Source organism: Achroia grisella, unplaced genomic scaffold (genome assembly GCF_030625045.1).
Source record: "Achroia grisella isolate CSIRO2021 unplaced genomic scaffold, CSIRO_AGI_Agris_v1 utg487, whole genome shotgun sequence".
Classification (NCBI taxonomy): domain Eukaryota; kingdom Metazoa; phylum Arthropoda; class Insecta; order Lepidoptera; family Pyralidae; genus Achroia; species Achroia grisella.
In genome coordinates, this window is record NW_026712891.1 from 3,362,999 (window position 1) to 3,383,969 (window position 20,971).

At 31.9% G+C, this 20,971-nt stretch overlaps 2 protein-coding genes across 2 annotated transcripts; one reads left to right on the forward strand and one right to left on the reverse strand.

The window, feature by feature from the left end:
• The first annotated feature begins 312 nt into the window (after positions 1-312).
• LOC131845866 (uncharacterized) lies at positions 313-3,508 on the forward strand. The gene is made up of 6 exons (XM_059195008.1): positions 313-495; positions 1,143-1,328; positions 1,425-1,551; positions 1,748-1,908; positions 2,619-2,723; positions 3,031-3,508. The coding sequence occupies exons 1-6, from the start codon at positions 448-450 to the stop codon at positions 3,184-3,186; spliced, it is 783 nt and encodes a 260-aa protein (XP_059050991.1). The 5' UTR covers positions 313-447; the 3' UTR covers positions 3,187-3,508.
• A 13-nt stretch (positions 3,509-3,521) lies between these two features.
• On the reverse strand, positions 3,522-19,910 carry LOC131845867 (tyrosine-protein kinase Shark). Its single transcript, XM_059195009.1, has 14 exons — positions 19,680-19,910; positions 19,048-19,144; positions 18,892-18,968; positions 18,465-18,673; positions 13,229-13,427; positions 11,912-12,052; positions 10,907-11,012; positions 10,380-10,582; positions 9,726-9,866; positions 8,429-8,753; positions 7,730-7,956; positions 6,997-7,196; positions 6,304-6,529; positions 3,522-5,725 (listed from the first exon to the last, which is right to left on the reverse strand). Exons 1-14 carry the CDS (start codon positions 19,713-19,715, stop codon positions 5,522-5,524), a joined length of 2,391 nt encoding a protein of 796 aa, XP_059050992.1. The 5' UTR covers positions 19,716-19,910; the 3' UTR covers positions 3,522-5,521.
• Positions 19,911-20,971: the final 1,061 nt, after the last annotated feature.

Below are 20,971 nucleotides of genomic sequence, written 5' to 3' on the forward strand. Positions count from 1 at the left end.
AATAGTATTAGCGATAATATATTAATAAGTTTCTATGCATAACATACATCATTAATTAGTTGTTAATAAATAAAAATGAATGTGGATAAAGGTTAAATATTATCTTCGGGTCTTATTTCTTATTTGGTAATAGAATTTTAGATTGCTACAATGAAATAACAAATTAAATGTAGGTATATTGAACATGTAATTTCCTTTTTATTTTGTTGCGTAATTATTGCCATACAAGAAAACAACATGCAAATATTTGATTTCATTAATTAGCATCTCTATAACACTCTATACAATTTATGGTTACCTGTCATGTGCTGTCATATTGACTGTCTAATTTCTAATCTATGTTTCTACATATCTGTTCAAATATTTGTTTTAACTTCTGCGTAAGAAATACAATAACAAAATAATAAATAATATATCGTACTTGGCAATATTATTACATATATTACTATGGCTGAAATACTCGTTGATGGAGAGAATACAGATAGTACGGGTAGAGTGAGTATACATTTTAATATTAGTTGAATATGTCTGTACATACAAGGAAATTGTTTCTTTTATATACCACAGCAACACAACAAACCTATCACCCTGTTATGAACTGGTGAACTTGTACAATTATCTGCCTTTCAGCATCAAGTAATAGTGCATCATCACATTGCACATCTTACCTCTAATATATGCACCTTACCGAAAGCTAAGAGCGACCGATGCGAATAAGGTTAAATGTTCTCTGAATTCTTTCTAAATTCTGGAATAAAACAGTCTATATTATACAGAGTTGGACTGTTTAGGATTGGCTGATTCATCACAAACATAAGTCCTATAATGCTCTACTCCAAATGATCCCTATATGATTTTTAAATAGTAAAGGAGTATCATGTATTGACATTTGAGACTGAACCTCTAGATTGATATTGATTGATAAACATTCAATATAGATAATTCATTTTTAATAGATAATTTAGAGAAAACTTAAGCAAGTTAATTAAAAAAAGTATGTTTTAAGTGCACTAAAATGAATTTATTTTCAGCCTGTATACTTCGTACACTTGTATTCTGCTATAGATTGCTGTTATTTACAGGAAACATCCAACTATTTGTGATCTACATTCTGTTAACTATTATTTATTTATATTTTTCAGGTTTGTAGACCAACATTGGCACAGGTAAAAGCTGTAGTAGAGTTCATGCAAAAACACCCAGATTTAGCTCACAGAAAACTGAGGTATGGTGTTAGTCACCAGAAATATAAGAAACTCTGGATTGAATTATCTAATATTGCTAATTCTATAGATGGAATTATTAAATCCACTAAAGGTTGGGTTAAGGTGTGTACATACTTAGTAAACATAATACTAGTCTAGATTATTCCAAATTTGAAATTTAAGCCTTTATGTTTTATGTGATTATTTGTGTATTTTCAGTTCTGGTCAGATAAAAAGAGAAGTGTTGTTATTAAACATAAACAAATTGAAGATGGCAAGTTAATGGGATCACTGTCACCTCTAGAACAGAAAATTTTAGATTTATGCGACAACAAAACTCCAGGAAGTATGTTATATTATACTAATTAATTTTAGTAGCCTTTATTGTAGCTTTATTAGAATTACTTATAATTTTGCTTTTTTAAATAGACAAAATTGGTTCGATTGTCTACATAGAATGAATTTAATTAAGTATGGGTGCTCTACTTGATTTTGGACATACTTATGAAAATCTGAATATTATATTGATTACATACTTACAGGAAGAAAAAAAGCTGTGAAGCAAGAGCCATGTAATGGTGATGACGATGAAAATAATTCCTCCTTAGATGACAAATTTGGAAAAGATGATGATAATGATTTCGATAGTCAAATGTTTAACAATGAAGCAGAGGAACGGCAGTTGAATACTATGGAGAAATTGGTATAATTATAGATTTATGACTATTAATGCTTAATGCAGTTTATTACCTAGGCTTGTCAGCAAAATCTTTTCCTGCTGTATTATAGCATTTTTAGTTCTTTGATGGGTCATAGAACTGGGGTACCTTTGGTTTTCCTCAACTTTTAAAATTTCATTCGTATAGACAATATCATTTAAAAAAAAGTAAGTTTAGAAGAAGTATTCGAGATTACAAAACAAAAAATATATTTTATAATAGTACATAACTGTAGAAATAGGAGTGAAAATCATTGTACAGTGATATTTACATTTAATTGACACATAATTGAGATGATGTAAACTATAATGTAGTTTTAATTAATGTCTAAAATTTTGAAATTTATTAGGACTTAATATGGAATTTTGAGTTTTTGATTTTTTTAATAACTATTATGACAGTCTGTTTTTGACTTTGACTTGCCTGATTTTGACTTGATATTGATTTCTGGATCATCTTGTATATGCTCTTGGCTAAATCTGCATTATGATGGAAAAAATGTCTATTGATTTTATTCTATTGTCCTTCTATAAGCTAATTTACCTACTTAATCATTCATTAGAATGGTCATTTTTTAAAAAGCATGCTTATTACCCTAAAATAACTAGTATCATTATTACCAGTTGACGGTAAAACCATTAGCTTTTATATTGAACATTTGAATTTAAAAAAAATATCTTAAATTTCCTTCTAGGTTGACGTAATGGGACAACAGGCAACAGCCATGTCTCAAATGGCACAAGCAGCAATGGATAACTCAAAGGCTCTAGAAAGATTAGCGGAAGCATCCCATATTCAGGTGTGTATAATTACATACAATTGAATGTATGAATATTTCATTGTGGTAACAGATTAAGAAGTTATGTCTTACCACTTCGTTCCATCCCTAAGATGTCATAATATGACTAGGGGAACAATGTACAATAAATTAGAAATAATCAAAATAGATCGCAATGGCCTATTTATAAAACATGTGTTTTACACATGTTTGTACACAAAAAAATTGAAAATAAATTTAACAATTTTACCAAAAAAAATATCCAACTGGCTAATAGTACGGCCAGTACGATGATAACTGACCATTGACAATAAAATTCTTTTAACAGGCGCTGGCAGTAGATAGATTGGCGACTACGTTTGAGACAATCACGTCTTCAGTACATGATGTACGGAATGCTTTATTGGGCATTGACTATACAATGAAAAGATGTTACTCCACAACTGCGACGCAACCACGCCAAAACACCAATATATTTAGCTAAAAGACTGCAATTTAATTACTATGTATATTAGAAAGTTAAGTATTTATTATCAGAATCAAATGTTAGAATTGCATTTACTAAGTTATTATTCCATTTGTATTTATACTTTTAATCAAATTATAATTTTAGCAGCATTTTTCTCCTTAAAAAATGTAAATAAGGTTTTAAATGCTTATTATTTTGTGTTTATTGAAACCCCTCATACTTAAATGCAGAAATACAATATTTTATGTATGTATATATATAATGTGTTACAATGAATATTGTTAATTGACAATAGTTAACATTACAGTTATGTTACTGTAACAAAATAATATATTTTGTGTGTATGTGTCCGTACAAATAAATAGTCTATAATCCGTCCTGTCTTAACTCGGATGTGCATGGCTAAGAATTTGTCATATTTGTGGAGAAATAACGTAATATTATAATATGCTCGATCACATGACCATAAAGCAAACTACTTTTTCCAAAAAAATGTTATGCACCTTTAGACTATAATGACCATCGGCGCAGAATGCCTATTCTGAAGATGACTTGTTATTATTTGTTGCAATCAATGTAATAAGTATGCACTACGCACACCTGTGCAGTATTATACCTATTATATTTAAATTTTGATTTGTAATATATATTCTTATTAATTACTAATGACTAAAAATAGCAAACTTTCTCAATTAAGTCAAGTTTATATAACTAATAATTTGAATAAATGAATATGCTTCTCTAAATATTCTATTCTGACTTATTAATTTTAAGTATTTATATAATTTTGCCTGATATATTCAGTTCAAATCTAAGGGAATGGCATTTGTTCGGTATATTCCATATGTGTAATATACAAATGTAATTATTTGTCCTACTTATGGTTTTATATACTCTTTACAACCTTATACGTTTCGTTTTTTTGTATCCTTTGTATGTGTGAAAATAAAATGTTTATTTACATTCACTCAGTACCCTACACAGAACACTAGCTCGTAATGTTATAGGTTAATTAAGCCAAATAATAAACATTACTCCGATTTTGTTATTAGTCACAAGAAAGCTTACAATAATACCGCTATTAGTACGATAGTATTACAAACTGGAAGGAATGTTCATGAAATTATGAATTAAAATGAAAAGTATAATTTGTATATGAAATAGTTATTTAATTTATAAATACATTTTATCACAATAATATAAATGTTAATTATTTATAAAGTCAGACTCATACAGAATTTAATATAAATTCTAATAAACATATAATTTGGGTAACTACATTATGTTTGTACATTATAATATAACACAACCACATGGCAATTATTGCATAATAATAAATGTTACTATGGCATGTCCATGGCATTTCGATTATTATTAAAATTAAATATGAATGTTACATAATAATTTTCGAGTAAATATTTTATGAAGACAACTGTCGGGATATCACCATATACAAAATCCCCTTACTGATCGTATATCATCGGTCAGCTAAAATAATAACAATATAGTTTTTAATATAATACTCTAAAACTATCATATAATGGAATGTACAAGATTCTATATAACAAGTCAGAAAAAAGATAATGATCCATTTAGGTTAAACATACATTTTGGCAATGAAAGGAACATATAATAAAAATAATAATTAGTAATACACCAAAAGCTTATTATTTACAGACAGCGACAACTTAAATTTATTTAATGAGAAATGTAATTTACAATGAAAATATATAAATGTTCATTATTTCTACTCAGATCATTTACTCCTATCGAATATGCTTTAATTGTTTGTAACTTACCTATTATATTAAAAACAAATTTTCGTATAAAAATACACTTTGTACAAAAAACATCATATAAATCTAAATAGCAGGCACATCAAGGCATGTCATTTACTATATCACACTGTCATAATTAAAACTAAGAGTTGATGTTTGCTATGTACTAGCTGCCTATATGAATATAGTATTAAAATGTCGTTAATATAGTGAAACATAATTGATTAAAAATACAAAAAATATTTACATAATTTAAAACAGAAATGTAGAAATATTTATTTATAATAAATTCATTTATTATATTTATTTACTGTACACAAATGTATAAAATTCATATCATCCCGTCTCAGCCTAATAACGAATATAATTTATTTTATTTATCCTGGGTACCGAGATATATTGATAAATATAAAGCTTTCCATGAAATAACCATTCTTAATACTGAGTCTACATGCATTGAGACGAGACCTAGAGTCTTCATGTTTACAAAAATTTTAATGTATCAGCAGTATTTATAAAAATATCGCATATAAATGACTACATTCATATTCAAGAGCTAATACTAATATATATTAGACTATTACATCTTCGTTGTCAAGAACCAACTGGCTCATATTTACATAATCTGGGTGTTGCGAGAAGACATCTACTAATTTGCTGAAGGTTGGTCGTTGATCTGGATTGTAAGCCCAGCAGTCGAGCATCACATTGTAGATCTCGTCCGGGCAGTTTTCTGGTCGCTCCAGTCGTTTACCACTCTCCACTAATTGTATTGCCTAAAAATGGGATTAAATGGATAAAAATCATAGGATTTTAATTTTTGCACATTTTATATGGGACAAACATTCCATTAAACCATATAGAAAGCCATAATATTAGACAATGTCTGTCAGTGTTAATTACGCTCTTGCATGTGTAAATGATTTCATTGATTTAGATCAAATTTGACCGAGATATATACTGAAGCGCTATGAATTCTAGGATTTATGGATAAGGATTCCGTTACAGTAGAAGACGTCTTACTCAAACTAATATCACAAAGTAGATACAGATAGATGATTGTCATTAATAGGCACTACTAGCTCCGTTACTGGCAATATATCCTACAAATCAAAAGATCCAAAGTTACAAAGTTGATCCTTATGCGGTTCTCTTTAGAAACTATTGTGGTGAATCCACAATGATCTAATTGACCTGAACTCATTCTCATCCTCCACTGGTGACCCTCCAATGTATACCGTTAGTTTAGGCAGAAGAACCATTCCATCATTACCAATAAAAAAGTTTTAAACATGTTCTAATCACTCATTTGCAAATAATTTAGATATGCGACTTATTGATCTTATAATATTACCTCTGTTCCCTTCATCTCGCCATACGGTTGCTTCCCATAAGAGAACATTTCCCAAAGCGTGACGCCATAGCTCCACACGTCGCTGGCATGGCTAAAAGTCCCGTAGTTGTAGGACTCAGGAGCATACCACTTGATTGGCCACTTGCCGCCGCGGCTCGCCTTGTAATATGAGCTGTCAGTCAACAGAGCGCGGGACAGGCCGAAATCACTTATCTTTGCTTGTTTTCTGTAAACATTAATATTCATTATTCATTCGATTCATACTTAAAATGTTTAAGATGTAAATTATGTGACACATTAAGGAGTCAGGGGAAGAATCATCATTTTGTGCTGTCACATTTCAAATGGGAATATTACTAATTTTAAAACTGTCGTTTTATTTTGTTCACTTCCCTTTGGACACTCACAAATATGACTAGCTGTGACAAGGACGAAGGGTGCGTCAAAAATATTAAAATTCGTGCGTCGTTATTTATGGATGCCCCTTAGAGTGCTTACCAAGGTATACCCATGATAATTGCTCTCGCAAAACCAACGCAATATAATATCAGATACTTTGTTGATGTGTATTATGATTTAAAAAATAAAGGACGAATTCATAATTAAATTGTACAAGCATTTTTGTTCAGTTTGGGATCTGTTTGTGCTGTATAGTGTAATTAGTGCTACATATTTATTGACATATTAGTGTACCTGCTAGCGAGTAATATATTCCTGGTTGCAAGGTCTCTGTGTACGAATCGTCGTCGCTCCAAGTACCGCATCCCAGTTGCCACCTGGCAAGCCCACAGGCGCAACTCGCAGCCCGGGCTCACCTTGTCAGGGTAACGGAGTAGGTACTCCAATAGAGAGCCCAGAGGTACCAGTTCTTGAATCATAGCTAATGGTGGACCCTGGTAAAAGATATATATTTAAAGTAATAAAAAAAATAACACAGAAATGCATAATTATATTTTTATAAACTTTTTGTTTTATTTCAAATAAATAAGAAGCGTTTGATATCATAGTTGTAGAAAAGAAAACGATCCGTCTAGGTTTCGCACGAATACTAGAGTATAAACATGCGACAACCGACGTAGAGCGCGGGCGGGGTGACTGTATCTTCCACGTCGCGGTGGCACGAGACTTTAATACATATATTTTTTAAATGAAACATCTATATAGACAGATATTGTATGTATTAGGATTTTTCGGTCACGAAAAAGCGTTATAGTCGCGTGGAGGGCAGCTGGAAAGCAGAGAGTCTATTATCGCGTTGTGAGAAAAATAATTTCACTTCCACTATAACAACACATATTCCTTTTTGTTTTTAATTTACGATAACTCTTAAATTTAAAGGTAAAGGCTACTATAATTTGTATGAAATTCGTGTAATGCCAGCATGTTTGCAAAGGGCAATATCATAAAAAAGTGATTGAGTACTGACCAGCGAGATGCCGATAAGTCTGACGATGCACGGATGCCGCAGGGCCATCATGAGCTTGGCCTCTGCCAGGAACTCGTTCTTGTTGGTGTCGGTGTGCTGCACGTGCAGCGTTTTGACGGCGACCTGGCGCTGGTCACCAGGCGGCCCGTACGTGCCGCTCAGCACGGACCCGAACTCGCCCTCGCCCAGCGCCGAGCCCAGCGTCAGCTCCGTCATTGGAATAAAGTCTACCAAAGAAATAAACCACTAAGAACTCTAAGGACAAAATGATGATTCTAAAAATAATATTTTATATGCAAAATGGATGACAATCATAGTTACCATCCAATATTTACATTTTACATTGTTCTTCTTTTCTATTCATCATCCCTGTTCGCACTCTCGTTATTTACTCCCTTACTTGACCTATCATCTTTCACACGATCCATCTATGTTTTGTTTCGGCCTTCCCCTGTCCTTATGCACATTCATATGCAATATATGAATTCTTATCATTAATATTATAATGAAGATTAATAAGGTGACGTTAAATAGTTTTTCTTGCATATCAAATAGAATTTCAGGACTACTATCAGTAAGTACATTTCCATCTGTATAATTACCACATTAATTGAAATAAATCATTTCATTCATCATCAATTACATTATATTTAAAGATACATTATATATAAATTGCTAATTTAATTATATATGTCCTACCTTGTAATGTGGATAATTGTCCATCAGAGTTAATTGATATTTCGTTGTAATTCTCTGGTACCACAACATTGCTCACAGGAACTTTGTATGTGTCATTGTCATCCATTTCATCATTATTATTTAAACTATCATTTGCGAAGTCCGAAGAGAAAGACAGATTTCGTGTGAGTAGGTCGAAAGCATTGTTGTTCCCAACAAGAGGAATGGGTGGTGAAGTAGGAGACATCTGTTGGTCATTTAAGATGTCATGTTTGACTAAAGATAATGTCTGGTTCATGGCAGCTCGACAGGGCGATGGCTTCTTAGTTCGTGGCATTGTAGAAAACTGAAAAGAAATATATTTTATAATAATATTATAAGTATTATAGTCTAGCTCTTTTAGAATGTAATTAGGAATGTGCAAGTTGTCTGTAAGAGATTGTGATGAGGCCGTTTTTTGTTAGCATATTTATATTAATTTATTTTTTGTAAATATTTTTTCTATGCACAATAAAGAGTTATTATTAAGTACATTAACAACTTAAACACCATTAGCATAGAGTGTATATTTCAGTGAATATAAGTGGTCTCGTGCAGTGCGGTTTTAGAGCGTCCTCCCGTGTAAACTTACGTTGTGGAACTACCTGCCGAGGTCACCGCGCATTTGTGTGGTGTTTGAGTCCAGGGGCTATGGCTATATAGGTATAAAAAAACGTAATTCATATATGGATGACCCTAAACCAAGTTTTTTTTCATAAATGAATGGAATGGAACAGACATTTGTGTGGTGGTAGGAGATAGGAGTAATTGGAAGAATCACGGCGTCTGTCTTTTACTTGTCTGCAACGCATTGCGCGATACTTCGGACACGTTGCGCGGAGGAGTGTAGACAATATGGAGAGACTAATGGTAACAGGCAAGATAGAGGGTAAAAGACCTCGAGGCCGAAGTCCCACTCGATGGTCAGACCAGGTACCCGTCAGCTAAACATTACTGTCAGCGTCGCACTACACCAGGCGTCTGAGCGCACCCGATGGCGACAGCTGGTCGACAAGATACTGTAGAGTCGCGATCCTCAGCAGTGAGGGAACGATTAAGAAGAAGGAGATAGGAGTAGTTATTTTTACATTTTAGTATTTACTATATATAATTTATATTGTGAATAGTGACTTAGTACTGACTGACTGACCGTCAGCTCGCAACCACGGCTAGTGCAACCTAGTCGAAACGTCGAGTGAGGTAAAAATCTTTATTAACAATAAAATTATTAATGTTCAGATCTAGTCAAGAATATAAATAATGAGATGAGAGTAGTAACCTCGGGCAGTGGTGGCTTGGGTTTGGGCGGCACAGGTGCCTGCAGCCTCGTGGGCAGTCCGTCGGGCACAGCGCTGTAGTGTTCCACCAAACGCTCCAACGACTCCAGGTATGGCCCATCGTCTATGAACAGCCACTCGTTCTGTACAAACATCATAAAACTTCATTTACACAATGAAACTTCCAATTATCCACACATACAAGTTTATTTTTATTTGTTCTCATTTAACAGTCCAACAGATCATTGTTTATTGCAATATCGGGTATATGGATAAATATTTATGACAGACTTTTTAAAATAAAACTCATACACATCTCAGATGTTTGTCAACTGACAAAACTAGTTTTTTAAAGCTACTAGATACGTCATTTTGTCAATGTTAACTGAAGTCTAGATTTACAATACAAAATCATAAAAAGTGACTTTTGCCAAAAAACTTGTTACTCAGATTATATATAAATAAAAATCAGGGTGAATTAACCATGTCCGGTTGACCTCCACATGGTTCCTCCTGGAAATCATAGTGATAAGTTATTGGCGAATTAGTCACAATGGACATACTGACTCGACCTCATGTTCCACCGGTGCTCCGCCAGCGTAAACAGTTAGCGCAGGGGTGAATGCCATTCCATTAACATGATTTTTTTAAAATACCTCTTTTCTTATAATAAAGTTGTAGGGCGTGTTTTCGCTGAGCATGGTGAGAACGTAGGCGCCTGTGTGATGTTCGCTGTATCGCAGAAGGTAGGCGCCGTCGCCGCCATGCTTCTGCAGCGTCCGCACAGCCTCGCCGCGATTCAACGTGCCGTGGTACCACTGACTGCGCGAAGTCTTCGGAGGGGACGGTACGTGATTCTCTACAGAAATGTGTGTTTCTCAATAAAACTTTGAAAGCATTAGTACTAAGTTGATAGATGTTAATTAATATTGACTCTTATAACCAGTGTGATAAGAACCATTATCAACAGTCATTGTGTGAAACGTATTTCTAGTATATGAAGAATATGTACAATGCTATATTCTGAGTAAGGTCAGAGGCGATAACGTCACGCTACGACCAGTAGCAGCGGAGTATAAAAGAAAAATATTGCAACAATGTTGAGAAAATTTGATTCTCTTATATCATACAGAAGAAGTTGTGTAGGTCAGCTAGAGTTCAATATACATAAAGGTATACTTACTCAACAATTGATAGCATTCCGTATGTCCATGGTGTTTTGCTAAATCTGCAGGTGTTTCTTGTGACAGTGTCCTTGGATGCGCCGGCGCTCTCAATTTTAGTAAAACCTACAATATATAAATGTATTCATTTAGGAATCTTATTATTAGTGAGATCCCTCTATGCTTTATAAACTGCGGTCCATGGACCACTAAGATATTCGGGTAAAAAACACCACTAATACATATATAAGTACATGTATAAGATATTATAATTTTCAGTGTAATTCGTCGAGACTTAAATATTGGTATGATTTATAATTAAAATATTTTACTTTGTATTGTATTACATGTAAAACAAAATCGAGGTATGTACAATATTTTTATTTCTTATTCCATCAATAAATTGAGAAAAAAGTTTTGCATTGCCCTCAAGTGATGTTTTACTTTATTTTATTTACATTATAATATTTATCGAGTATTTTATGTATTATTCTAATTTTAAATATATATACACCTAACAAATATTTATAAATAAAACGACAAATAAACGACATATACAGCGAGAAGTCATAACTCATTGTTTAAACATGCATTGTGGTCTGCAATATGAACAAAGAGTTCAATTTTATATAACAATATTACCGATATATTATCTAATTTAACTTAAATATTGGTAACCACAATATTCCATAATAAAAATAATGTTTATTATTCCCTTGGAAGTATTAGTGGTCGGATATATATTATTTGTTATTTATTTATTTATTTATTTATTCATTTATTTCAGGCAACTAGGCCCATATTATAAATACCTTATAGACTAACATACATATAATATAATATTTAAAAACTAATACAATAATATTGTCTGTGTGATCACGGCACTTATATAATATATGTATAATATATATAATTCATATGAATATTATAAGTATGATAGTGTATCTATATAATTGTACATAGTTACGTTTAATTATATTTGATAATTCAAACTTGCTCAGGAAAAAAATAGTATCCATATTTACCTCGATACATTTGATGTGACCTCTCTGCGCGGCGTCATGTAGTGGTACTTTGCCCGTGACAGCGTGCCTCATCTGATAGTTTGCGTTGCCTTTTGTTATAAGCAGCTCTGTTGTATTTGGCAAATTGTTCTGACACGTATACTAAAACGAAATTAATATAATATTAAGCTGTATGATATTTTATATGCGTGTGCGAATGTAGATGGGTTATAAGGGCAGAGAAAGGGCGAAAAATAAATGGATAGTCTGTGTGAACGATGATATGTCAAGAACGGGAGTGAATAACTAGATGACTGTGGTCAAGGATGAACAGGAAATCATCATACGACCCATAAGGCATAAGAAAAAAAAGCATATGATGATTTAGTCATAAGACACCTTAGTTCTCTCTCTTCTAGTTCGTAGCAAAGCACGAATGGTGCCACCAATATATGATGATGTGATATCCGTGGTGCTGTTCATGTATATAGGCAATGGTTATCACATAATTTCAGGTAAGCCTTCAACTTGTTTATCAATCTGATTACCAAAAAGGCACATAATTCATGTTCTATAATGTTGTGTATATTGCATTTCTATATTTACAATGTAATTGGGAATCAAGTTATTATTATTTTAATATTTACCATTAATTCGCGAAACAAAAACTGTGTACCCTTTTTGCGAAAATTGCCGAGACGGAGACATTTCGCACACTTATATTTTATACTAGCTGTTCCCGCGACTTCGCCCGCGTAATTTTAACTTTATTTTTGTAAAATAAATCTAAAATAAAAGTAGCCTAAGTTACTCCTTATGGGGGGACATTACGGGACTTTTTTAGCAGGTAGTTGATGTACAACTACCTGCTAAAAAAGTCCCGTCAAAATATGTCCAGCCATTTCAGAGATTATTCAGAACAAACAGACAGTCAGACAAACAGAGAAAAATTGTAAAAAAAAAATATTTTGGTGTAAGTACCGTACGTATATTCATATGCATGTAGTAAAAACGGTTATTTCAATATTACAAACAGACAATACAATTTTATTTATATTTATTGTATGGATGTATAGATAGAGGAGTGGTACAGGAGAAGTCATATTTTTTCAAAATTATGCTTAAAAATATATTAAACCAATAAAACATTACACACACTATCATGTACTTGACACACATACATATATATACTCTTTTGTTTATTATTAAAGTCTGTGGTCAAGTTGAGAATAGATTAATATTGTGTGTCTTTAATACTATTTGAATGGCAAATTAATTATGTTTGAATTTCAACCATTGGGCGACAACTAGTTCTACTAACTAGGACAATTTACTTACATGTAACGGCGTGTATCCGAACGAGTCTCGCACGTTCACGGTGGCACCACTTTCTATGAGTTTCGCCAGGATGTTATCGCGGCCTGCACGGGCAGCTATATGGACAGCCGTCTGTCCGTCTTGGTTCTTCGCATCTCTGCTGTGATACCCGCAATCCAGTAGCTGTGACACTACGTTATAGTTGCCAGCCTCGGTAGCTCTAAATATAAAACAAAACAGAAAAAAATAAAACATAGAATATATTAGACAGGGATATCTTAAAATATAATGAAACCGCAAAGTATTACAAATTCTTTGTTAATTTATATTTCGACCGCCTCTCCAATGAAGGAAACACCTATATAAAACAAAAAACTAATCCATGAGCCGGCGGTAGACTCGCCGCCCTATGTTATATTCGAAATATACAGAGAGAGATGTGGCTATAGTCAAGTATTGCGTTCACCACATCGACAAGTGATAAAGCCTCTGATTACCCATTTTGTATACAGTCGTGCTGGTACGCAACAAAATATATTCTTTACACAATTCTAAAGAAAAATCCAGTTCTATATCTAATATTAAAGACGTAGTTCGCCAGTTTCATTGTTACGCAAGTTTTTTGATGTTGAATTTGTCCGTTGTTTTTATTGGCTAAAATCTAGCTGCATATGCAGGTTTACTAATGAATTAATTATAATCACTGTATTTTCTATCACTCACTCTTCTTGTTGAATATAAAAAGAAATAATAATAATATACAGAAAAAATCCTGACTGTACAGTGATTTTTTTTACTTTACTTTTTGTTGTTTCTTGTATGATATATATCTTTCAGAATGCCTTTGATTTCCTGGAAGTGATAAAGGCGTGCCTTATAAGATAGCACTATTTTTACGGAGAATAAACAATTACGTAAAGTGATTAACATTTTTAATTACTTGTATTGATATTGATCATGTGTATTTTAGAATATAAACCCTGTATGACATAAATGGATGCAGGTTTTAGTATTTGATATATCAGTATACACATCTAGATTATATTTGACAGCGTCAGTGGTCTAGCACATTATTTTACTTCCGATGGTCGCGGGTTCGATTTCTCGCATGGTAACTAACATTGTGATAATAAGATTATCCAATAATCACTGATGTTTATTTAACATACTCTATGTATTTTAGGTAAATACATTGCTAGCATATTAGCATATTATAAGTTATCAAATCATTTTTAAATAATAAAACTATTTTAATTGATTATAATAGTTTTTCGATTCCTTTAAACCCTATTATTACAATTTGATTAGTAGGTAGTTAACGTACAACAGAATGTTATGTGCTCTTGAAGACCATTCATGTTTGTAATACAAACAAAATAGGTAGCTAACAACAGCGTATGGATGTAATAATTATAGTGACTCATTAAATAAACAGTGATTCATCTGTTGCCAAACACAGATGTCTTGAACAAATCGTAAATAGTCGCTACAATGGTGTACGCACTCGGTTCATATAGAAAAAAAACAGACGCGTAGTATAAAGTACGAGTACAGAGGTACCTATGAGTAATGAGGAGATGTTAGCAAATACAATTCTATAAAGAATGTTTAGATCGAGTAGCAACGAACTTAAGTGTTTATTTTCAGTCTATGTTTTATGTCTTCTCGATTCAAATCACATCAATAATAATTTATTCATTTTAGCCGCTTATGAACGTATTTTTTTTTGTGTTAATATTATTCCCTAACGTCCAGTTCAATTTTCTACTATTCTTAATAATGAAAATTATCCGATATACATATTACACTAGCTGTGCCCGCGGTTTCACCCGCATGAAATTTATACCCTATGCATTATTTTGATGTATAAGCTATATTTACAACTGTAAAGTTTAATGATATTTTGATTAAACTTTAGAGTTATAAATAAAGCTTATACTTATAGAGTAACAAACAAACAACCAACCATCTATCATCCATCCATCCATACTCAAAACTTTCGATATTAGTTAGAAACTTTACAATATTTGTTAGATAGTATAATTAGATTTTTCTAAATTATTGTTATTCTATACTGTGTTAGGAAAATAACTAAGTGTTTTTGTTTTGTTATTTCACTACTTATTTATGGCTGTTCTTGTGAATTATTAAATTCGAAAATAAATGTTATGTAAACTTGCAAAAACTTACTGATTAATTATAATCTTGGAGACATTAAAAATGAAAATAAAATGTTCAGTAGGTTTTTTGTAAAAGCGTAACAAACAATCTGTCTGTTTTCACAAACATTCCCATTTATAATATTAGAAATATTTTGAAAAATCTAATAGTCCTTGTACTATTACCGATGCAAAACATACTTGAAAGGTTTAAAACATCTTTGCAAAACAAAGTTGAGGAAAACACAATGTATACAAGAACGAGCTATTTATATATTTTATTTGCTTAATTTAATTTATAACGATATTATTCGAGATATTGTACATTTTTTGTGGAAGTAGTTCCCAAAACGAGTGTGGGAAACAAATTCGAAATAAAGAGATGAAGGCCGAAGAAGAGATAGATGAACTGTGTGAAGGATGATATGGCAAAAAAGGGAGTAAATAACGACATGACTACGAACAGGGATGAATGGAAAAGAAAAACATTACGCTGACCCCAAATGAATGGAATAAGAAAGAAGCAGATGATGATACTTAATATTTTAGGCAGTCATTATTAATAAATACTAATCCTAAAATTATATACTTATAGGTATATACAACACTTAGGCACACACATGTGCTTAAGTAATTAACATAGTTTCAAAATGTAATTAATTCGCTACTCCAATCAGAGTTGACGTAATAATGTATATCTCATATTGTGGAACAATCTTATAGCGCAACAAATGTACTTATGTATCTATATGAATTCCAACGAATAAAGATCACAAATATTTATTGAATAAATACATTATTGAACAATGATCAGGCAGGAAATTGTCAATAAACTCGTTACTGTTATGATGTTACAAGTAGTTGATATATTCAGGATTCGTATAAAATATTCAACAATGAGTTCGCTTTTAGAGTTCTATACCATTGGGTACAAAAAAATATTACTTTACATATAATAAAATAACGAGAACAGTCTTTTCATGTGCTAACGTTTTACGTAAAACCAGCGTAGGAATCAGAATAAAATGTTACCTAAATTTGTTGTTAAATGTATTTTGTACTATAGTTCTTTGAAATTAGTCGTAATAATAATTTTTACGGTGATCTATTCGGTCAGTTCGATTTCTCGCACCTTACAAATTTATATTCCCGAGTATGATTGTTTTATATATACGTGTTTTCTATATATATTATGTATATACATATTTACGAAAGAATAAATACCAATAATAATAAAACAAACAAGACAGACAAGTTCTGCTTAGCTTGGGTCTACATGAATTGTCCTGAGATATTTTAGTATTGCATTATTAATTAATAAGATAACAACAATAAAAACAACAAATCATTATCAATAGTTTAGCGTGGATTTTCTTCCAACATTTAATTGCAACTATGAAATATAGTCGTTATGTAGTTTTTAATAGGCATCTCAGTGGAATGTTGACAACCATGCTCATTGAAACAATAAACAGTAAGAAGAAAATTAGGGCCAATTTGTGTGGCCCTATTCTCAATAGGACATCCTTCTTCAAGAAAATAATTTTAATAGATCGTTATCCGAATAATAATTAACATTCCTATCGTTTAACGAATTCAAAAATAAATTGTATTATAATATTATAAACGCTATGTATGAGTATGGACGGTTGGATGTTTGTTACTCTTTCACAAAAAATTATGCAACAGAGTTTGATGAAACTTTGCAGTAATATAGGTAGTTTATGTTAAGCTATAATTTAAAAAGATATTATGTAAATTGGGCGAAGTATAATGATAAATGACAAGTAAATATGATGCAGATGAAGTTGCGCGGGTCAACTAATATGATATAAAAAATATATACAAATGCTGAGGTTGATGAGAATGGATCTAGAACGGTAACTATATGATGATTCATAACTGGGATCTCAGTACTATTTGTATATTTGCAATATCTACGAAAATATAGAATAGTTATAAGAAACGTAGCTAATGGAGCGAATCTTTTCTGAATTTTCATAAATAAACTATCAATTAGATGAATCATATTACAAGAATAATGTTGCTGTGCAAACTGAAATAACAGTACAGATAAGGAAGGAGCAAGGTTTATTTATCATCTGATAAATTATACCACAACAAAGTAACCACCCAACTAGGTAATCACCCCACTTCAAAAAATACAGGGATATCTCATGATAATAACAGCAAAACGTAGGGCCTACGTCGGTAGTAGGAGGTTTATCATTAATAGATAGTCCCTGGTTAGCGGGGGAATCACCTCCTTCAGATCTATGTGACACAAGATTTATCAATGTTAATGTATATTAAGGGCACCCATGCTTGTTTATTTATAAATATACATAATTATTTCAGTATTATCATTTCAGAAAACGAGTCATGATGTTGGAATTATTCAGATTTTCCACTGTAAGTTGTAAAGTATAATATAAAAGCCCTTTATAGTAATAGAAATTAAACTTTTCTGATAACTGATATAAATACATATAAATTAGAAAACATACTTCAAGGCTCTTCGAAATATATTACAAAGTTGAAATATACTAAAAATGCATGAATATACCTTGAATATTCCAACTATTTACTTAAAAAATATACCTTTCTCCAACATAAAACAGCAGTCAAATAACATAGTAAAATAGTATAGGAGTATATATGAGAACTATTGTAATCAAGTAATATTTTGTTTAAATATCATTTAAACAAACTGAAATCTATGTAATATGAAATATTTAAATATGCTTATGACAGACCTACTTTACATGTCGTGACTATCACATTTATAATACTAGTAATGTTATAAATGTGCCTGTTTTTACACATTTTCATGATTTTAGGAATGAACATATCTTCATAACACAAGTATGGACGGCCTATGTCCATCTTTTATCTAAAGTAACCTGATGAAATTGCAGTAAACACCTAGTTTAATAAAAAGAAGTGTAATATAATAAAATAGTACATAGTTTTATAATTTAGGTAACCAATTATCTTCAGACAGTTGTTAATAGTTGTATTTATAAACAATATTTTTAGAATATAAAGTATAATTATTAAAATGCATTTTCTATGTAAAGTAATACAGGATTACATACCTATGTAAGAGGTTAGTGGTTCCTTGTGTACGTGATTCATGAGGTGGTGGTTGGCCTTTGCAGACCACCGACAGTCGAGTCACAAGTCCATTTGAATCACCACGGTAATGTTGAATAAGTGTATCTAGGCCATGTACAGTTGTGTGTTCTTCAATGCTGAAGAAAGCATCTTCACCATGTCTTCTAATTTGGTAATGCACTACTTCACCCTTAAGAAAGAAAATATATTAATAAAATAGAAATTCAGTACAGAATGTAACAAAGAATTGCCTATGTAAACATCACTCAAACTGATAAGTAATCTATGAAAATACAAACAAAAACACACAATAAACAGGCAGTACCAGTTTATCAGTATAAACAATAACTTTGGCAAGGACATCACTATACATATGAAAACACAAGAGGTTATGTTACAATAACTGACCTGATGAAGAACAGAAAGCACATAGTCTCCTGGTGAAGTGTTACTTTCACGTACTAAGAAAACCCCATCTTCACCCTCTGAAATTATACACCACTCGATTAAATATAAACAAAAACAATACACCTATTTTGAAATTAATATCTAAATTGAACTAACCTTCTTTTAATAACTTTTCAGCAGTTTCCCGTGATATTTTCCCATGGAACCAGTTAACATTATCTTCTCTGTTCATCCTCAACAAAAAAGAGTTCGTCTGAAAAGTTAATTGGAAACTTGTTCAACAAGTATCAAACAATCAAAAGGTTTCCCTTGAACATTTCCTTCGACGGAAGCGGCAATTTATATTACAATACGCTTCAATTGAATGATAATAAAATTAAACAACATTTATTATACAATTGCACATTTCTACACGAATGAGAATTCAATAACTTAAAAAATTGGTAGATAATCATGATACGTAATCAAACTTTAAAAACTATTCGCCATATTTCATTCTATTTCTTTCTAACATGAACGAAATATCCATTGGAATAACCAGACAATTTACATTATGCTACTATCAAATATTGTCCTCGCAGTTCACTGATAAGTAACCACGAACGCTAAAGCGAGACGGAAAAACCTAGGTGGTCTACTTCAAATAGTTACATTTTGTATATTGCAAACGTCACAAACCTGGATCAAATAAGAAACTGATAAGATTTCTTGTTATTAGTTAATTGTTATTATTATTATTATTATCAATTATTATAATCTAAATAATATTTAATTTATTTAGAACTTACCTTAAGTAATATGAATGACGTCATGGTTGTTATCATGTTATCCAACTTTAGTCCACAAAAATATTTATTGTTACATAGTTTTGTAAGAAGTGAAAATTATTTATTTTTCTTAAGTTTATTCTGAATACACATTTTGAAATTAAAGTAGTTTTAGATTATTTCGCACAAAATAATAGCGGTGAACGGAGCGCGTCTATAACGAGCAACCGGCAGACAGGCGCGGTATCCCCGACTCTGCCTTCCAGCGAATGACTCATAGCAAGGTCAATTCCGAGAAATGAATCACCAATGTACTCAGTTCCACAAAGACATAAGTAACTTGCATTCCCTCACTGTTTTGCTTCTTTGTATTTGTAAATAAAGCAATAATATTACCTGATTACCTGTATTTACTATGTATGTATATACTCTGGTATGTGGTACATACGTATCTACGCTCTACACTGCAAATTCCAACACTTTTACTACTACACTTTCATTTCCTAAATAGGTACGTCTATATATCTATTGGTTCAGTAGCTACCTCTGATACAGCTATGATAAGAGATATAGTAACTGATATATTGATAGTACCTGATTTGACACAAATATAAAAACCAATTGCATAAAGGGCGGAAGAGGAATCTGTGTGATTCATTATCCAACATCCAAGCTGATCTGACACGCATGATCATGCACTGTCACATGATCATCTTACAATGCATATAATTAATCCTGCCCTTTTGTCTGAGCCAAAGTATGTATATGGCATAGGTAGGTCTCTATTTTTCTATATTGTGGATTGATGCACTATAGTTCAAATAATGTAATATGTTGTATTCCCCTTACTAATGAAATAGAACATTGAAACTACGGCTGCATTTTACTACTATTCAAAAAAAGGATAAAGCAGTTCAATAGCTAAAATAGGTGTATTAGATATTTGGGTTTTTGTAGAAATAGAGAATGATTTTTTGCTATAAATTGTAACACCCGCCTGTGTTAATGGAATACGTTAACAGGACAGTACCTAGTCGAGAATGAGTATCAAGTTAGGTCGGTTAGTCTATGTGGCGAAATAACAAGTTAGGGAACGAAATACGATGGTGGAGGGCTGATATATAGTCGATTAGTCGTTAAGTAACTCGAATGTGACTCATGTTCCAATGGACTCCGGTTGGTAGGTACATCTTTGAAGGGGACGAGGCATATCAAAACGCATTTGGGCAACCTGATTGTTGAATGACCAGTGGTCTAACGAGACCACCATATCACCGACATCTAAAAACACAAAGTAACTACACTACCAGATT

What these genes read in the sequence shown, in the direction of transcription:
- LOC131845867 (XM_059195009.1), bottom strand. Translation starts at nt 19,715, where the DNA reads ATGATAACAACCATGACGTCATTCATATTACTTAAG. An exon ending in CGTCATTCATATTACTTAAG is followed by an intron (nt 19,145 to 19,679) that starts GTAAGTTCTAAA and finishes TTAACTTTTCAG; the next exon opens with ACGAACTCTTTTTTGTTGAG. An exon ending in GTCACATCAAATGTATCGAG is followed by an intron (nt 11,013 to 11,911) that starts GTAAATATGGAT and finishes TATATATTGTAG; the next exon opens with GTTTTACTAAAATTGAGAGC.
- LOC131845866 (XM_059195008.1), top strand. Translation starts at nt 448, where the DNA reads ATGGCTGAAATACTCGTTGATGGAGAGAATACAGATAGTACGGGTAGA. An exon ending in ATACAGATAGTACGGGTAGA is followed by an intron (nt 496 to 1,142) that starts GTGAGTATACAT and finishes TATATTTTTCAG; the next exon opens with GTTTGTAGACCAACATTGGC. An exon ending in CCACTAAAGGTTGGGTTAAG is followed by an intron (nt 1,329 to 1,424) that starts GTGTGTACATAC and finishes GTGTATTTTCAG; the next exon opens with TTCTGGTCAGATAAAAAGAG.